This window comes from Lactuca saligna, chromosome 4, assembly GCF_052625555.1.
Source record: "Lactuca saligna cultivar CGN05327 chromosome 4, ASM5262555v1, whole genome shotgun sequence".
Classification (NCBI taxonomy): domain Eukaryota; kingdom Viridiplantae; phylum Streptophyta; class Magnoliopsida; order Asterales; family Asteraceae; genus Lactuca; species Lactuca saligna.
This window is the reverse complement of record NC_136420.1, coordinates 330,122,824-330,128,288: the sequence shown is the minus strand read 5'-3', so window position 1 is coordinate 330,128,288 and position 5,465 is coordinate 330,122,824. Positions and strand designations below refer to the sequence as shown.

The window sequence follows — 5,465 nt, the reverse complement described above, 5'->3', positions numbered from 1 at the left end:
ACCATTATTAGTCAAGTTCATATATCAGTGATCATAAATTGTTGAAATACCCGGGTACAATAACAATTTAAAGTGTAAGTATTTAGTTGAAGTCAGTGTTAACTTTGTTGGAAGTTATTTTATATCGCTTTTAACAATGTCGGTTAATGTCAATACAACTTTGGAATCCAGGAGACCTTTTCTTTTGGAAGTAGAGCGGAACCAGAGGGTTTGAGGGTAGCCAATGCTACTCCATAAATTTTCCGGCTGGAGGTAATTTTTTTTTTTTTTTTTTTTTTTTTTTTTTTTTTTTTTTTCCTAAGTTCTAATTCCAAAATCAAGTGTGCTATACCTTTACACTTTTCTTGGTATCACTAGTAGTTTTCTTGGTTTCACTAGTGTTTAGGAGGGAAAGATATTGAAAGGAGGATAAATTGGGTTATGGCTTCAAAAGAAAAATGGGGGATTGGTATGGGAAGTTTATCTACCTTTAATGATGCATTATTACAAAATGATCGATTTGTCAATAATAAAAATGGTTTATGGTTTAAGTTCAATATAGAGATTCATGGATAATTAAGTAATTTGATTTTATCGCAATAACTAGCTTATTTACATATATTCTTTAAATGTTTTCTCATACAAATTATTACACTTTTAAATGATTTATAGTTTATAACCATAATTATTAAATATTCAAAACTATTTATTACGACTTTAAACGGATGTCCAAACATCAACTTAATATTTTCAAAATAGGAGATATGGTACAACGATTAAACCCAGAATTAATCTTATAAATAAATATTGAACAAATATACAACAATTAATTAAATTACAGAATGGACGAATATTTCAAACTAAAATTAAAACAAAATATTTATAGTTGAGGTTGGGGTGCCTCAGCCTCCGGCCACGGCCAGAAAGCTGGTTGCTCCTCCATAACATTAAGCATGTTGCAGAACCCTTCATCTCCGGCAACCACCGTCTGATTCAGTGGTTGGCGGAGGAGATACGGCCTCCCTAGACCTCCTATCATCGCTGCACCAGTGGGAAGATTGTTTGAGATCTGTGTGTAAAATAGGGTGGTGTTGTCCTCGGATTCACTTCCATTGCTCCACGACCCTTCTGTTTCTTTGTTTAAATTCAACCCATTTGGTTCTTGACCCTTTATAGCCATTAACTGAAACCACACATCAAAATTTAATGAAATAAATTAAACATCTTTAAGTCAACGTAATAGAGGTGCAAATATATAGGTGCTAGAACAAAAGATATTTCTTGAGCTTGCAATTCTTTAAAAAAATTTCACCTGTGCATGAAGCTTCTGATTTTTGTTCTTGAGAGAGTCATTATCAGCTCTAATGGAGTCGACTTGTTTCTTCAACACATTATAATCTCTTTCTAATTGTTTGGTCTTCCATCGAGCCCTTCTGTTTTGAAACCATATAGCCACTTGTCTTGGCTGCAACCCTAAGGCTCGAGCCAGTTGCCTTTTTCTGTCGGGTTCAAGCTTGTTTCCAAGCTCAAAGCTTTTCTCCAGAGCCTTGACCTGTTCGAGATTCAGCCTCCTTTTCTTTTCACCGAGCTGAGACCCCTCATCCTCCGACGTCTCACCATCGCAGCCACCTGTCGTTTCTTCAAAAACTTCTCTCCCGGAATATGACATCGATCTTCTCATCAGTGGATCACCACCTGCAAATTTACTCAGTTATGGTTGATAGTAATTAATAAACGTACTTGTATGTAGAAGAGAGATGGAGGGGGACCTTGGAAGTGATCTTCGTAGCCGAAGAACATGGGTTCAGGTGGAAGGAAGGACATGGAAATAGAAAATTTTGTTGTTTTTCTGAAATTGTAGAAAATTTGGAAAGTGATTGTTGTAAAGTGCTGTGTACTTGTGTGTTTGAGTGTGAGTATTGATGTGAGAGGTTGTTCTTATGCTGGATGGAAGTGGGTGGAAAAAGAACACTAGACAAACAGCGATAACCTGTTGGAAGCCTACAAGAGAGGGAATGCTTTGCCCACACTTTTTTTTTTTTTTTTTTTTAAAACTTTTTTTAATTATTATTATTATTATTATTATTATTATTATTTTAATTTTTTTTTAACTCTATTACATTCTTTTTATTTTATCTATTTAAAAAATATAAGGATAATTGATTTAAGAGTAAATTATACAAATGGTCCTCTGGTTTGGGGTAATTTGTATGTTTTGTCTCTAATATCATTTTTAATTGGAAAAGTTTACATTATATGTTTTTGTTGTATTCTTGATCCCTATCAGTTGTAAAGTTGTAAAATGACTATTTTACTATTTTGTAATAATTTTCAATTATTTTTAATTAACCATATCATTATTATTAAAGGAAATTAATATGAAAGACCCACCCTTTTATCTTTCTCCCTATCAAACCAGGTATGATCTCCATCAACACCCACCAAATGTTCTTCCTTGAAGTTCCACCTCTACCCCGCCACGTCTGTATGTCGTCCTTATGTCTTCCTGTCACACCCCAAAACCGAGAACGGCGGAAACGTTCTAGGATGGAGAACATCATGTAATGTATCACAACAATATAAACTAGTAAACAAGCAACAACATCATCAATTGCATTAATTGTATAATTTTAAATACAAGTGTGTTCTTTCATAGTATAAAACAACATAATGAATATTCAAAATAAAAGACGAGTCTTGACTGCTCCGTCTTCACAAAACCTGGTCGTCGTACCTGTCTATTTGTGACCTAAGAATACAAGTTATTTTGAAAGCGAGTATTAGCAATAAAGCTGGTGAATTCATAAGTACTTATGTATCTTTGATTTGTAAAACTGTAAGGAAAAGACTTGTAAATGTTTGAAGAAAAGTTTGTATCAATGAACATGTTTGTAAGTAATTGTAAACATTTAAAAACCCTAGAAAATCTCATATTTCCTACTAGTATAAAAAGTAGTCTTCTACCAAGACCCAAATGTTTTGAAAGTATGCATCACTGTAAATGTGACGTTTTTCCCTTGTATAACTATTATTATTATAAACTATCATCTACCTCATCTTTTATGTGTATGTGTCACAATATAAAAGTAATAAGGAAAATAGTCTATCTATATCAAATACATTCTACCTCGTCGTTTATGTGAATGTGTCACAAAGTAAAGGTAAGAAGGAAAATAATATAATAACTAAAATTGTATCCTTTTGCACTCGGATATTCACGGCGTGGTAACTCGTCGAACAGTACTACCGTAGACACCCGTCGATGAGCATTTTCCCTACTGTAGCTAACAGCCTTGGGTGTGGAATGGTAAGTCCCGAAATGTATGTAATAGATTCTATGTAATAGTATCTATGTAAACGTATCTATGTAATCGTATCTATGTAAACGTATCTATGTAATCATGTCTCTTGTAAACGTATCTATGTAATCGTATCTCTTGTAATTGTATGTCTTGTAATTGTATGTAATCGTATCTCTTCATATAGTATGTAATGTATTAGTATAGACTCATGAACGAACTGACTCTTGTGTGATTCCTTGTACTTGGAATAGTAAGTAGTATCTCCTAACTATATATTATAGTTACTATTAATGTATGTGTATAATCGAAATTATGCCTTTGCTACCCAAAGGTACTGAACTGACTGATGGAACTTTTATGTCTATATATGTATACATGATATATAACTAATATTTAGACGGCATTCGGACGAATAACCGATGCCCTAAGGCCACATCCCAACGAGGAAAAGGAAATAAAACGAGCTTGCCGTCCTAAGTCCTTTAAACATTACTTATATAACTATACATATATAGGCATGCATTTGATAATATAAAAGTATAAAAGAAGTTTTGTAAAACCATTGAAAAGTTTAATAACTAAGAAAAGATGACTTGATGGCAGTTTATAAAACGATTTGAAAGTAGCACTACTAGAAAAACAGCCTTTTACGACGCTCATTGCGCGTCGTAAAAGGCTCAGATGACGCGCAAATGCACGTCAAGGAAGGCCCTGTCATAAAGAGAAACGACGCGCTTTTGCGCGTCGTCTATAGACGACGCGCATTTACGACGCTCATTTACGACGCTCAATTACGTCGCGCATTTACGACACGCAATGCGTATCAAGGAAGGCCCTGTCATAAAGGAAGACGACACGCATTCGCGTGTCGTAACCTTACGACGCGCGTGTTAATGACACGCAATGCGTATCAAGAAAGCCCCTGTCAAGAAAGGCCATGTCATAAATGAAGATGACACACATTTTTGCGTATCATAATTTTAAATGTTTTAAAAAAAATATTATATTATTGATTTACTAATTTTCAAATTAAATAATACATTAAAAATCTCATAATACAAAATAAAATACGATAAATAACAAAGATAATTCATTTCACTAATATGTCAAATACAAATAATTATTCCAATATTGAGTAATTGTAATAAAAGAAATGAACTCAAGAGAAGTAGAATTTATATACAATCGCATTATCTAGCTTACTATGTACTAACAACTCTCTGTGTGTTTGCTTTTGCTTGAGTCTTGTTTCCTCCAAAGCTTCTAGCCATGCCAAAGTATGAGTCTTGCTTTTGCTTGAGTCTTGTTCATGTCCAAATCAAGTAAAACATTGCTAACTTATATTCATCAAGTCCTTACCTTCCTGGAACTGAATTGAAGTCACCACAGACGAACATTGGAATATCTGAACTTGCAATTATCTTTTTCAATCCTTTTCACAGTGTGTGAACCTTCAATTTTCACATTTATATAGTTTTTAAGTTATTAAACATGAAGAAAAAGTGTATATATACAAACAACAAGAGATACTTATCTTCTTTGTTTTCATTTCTCTTCGACAAAATCTACACTAAAAGAAATGTGCGCATGTATGTTAATGTCAAAATTCCTATGAGGGCAAAATGGTCATAATAATTCGGAACAATCTGGAAGAGTATTTTTGTTCGAGTGGAAAGTGAATCTTGATTTTATACATACATACATATATATATATATATATATATATATATACATACACACACAACACAATATCAATGTATGTCAGTGTGTGTGTGCTAACAACCGAGAAGCTAAAGAGCTTCCTAACATGGAAGATAACATGAAAGTAGCAAAAATGAAACCATGTGGAATGTCTTTACCATTTGGGCTTAAAGCAGGTGTCCATAGAAACACAAAAGTGTACATTGAACCCTCGAATAAAGATTGTATTGCACCCAATAATGCTATCTTTTCATCTGTTTTTACACCAAAAAAGAAACTATTAGGTCCAAATTTAGAAGGTAGAATGATATGTATGCATAATTACAAGATTGCCACTTTGGATTCTTCATGCTTCTCCTGTATATGCATTAGAACCATAAACAATATAAAGGGTGTATTTAGAAATGTAATATTATATCTCACCTTGTTGTGTTCAGCAACAAGCCATGATTCGAAGGCTGAAAAGAGGAGAGAGGTGGCAAT

The 5,465-nt window shown here is 33.5% G+C and overlaps 1 protein-coding gene across 1 annotated transcript; it reads right to left on the bottom strand.

Annotated features, from left to right (window-relative positions):
* Positions 1-756: 756 nt before the first annotated feature.
* Positions 757-1,952, bottom strand: LOC145040021 (homeobox-leucine zipper protein HAT7-like). The gene is made up of 3 exons (XM_078988016.1): positions 1,749-1,952; positions 1,292-1,674; positions 757-1,162 (listed from the first exon to the last, which is right to left on the bottom strand). The coding sequence occupies exons 1-3, from the start codon at positions 1,801-1,803 to the stop codon at positions 860-862; spliced, it is 741 nt and encodes a 246-aa protein (XP_078844142.1). The 5' UTR covers positions 1,804-1,952; the 3' UTR covers positions 757-859.
* Positions 1,953-5,465: the final 3,513 nt, after the last annotated feature.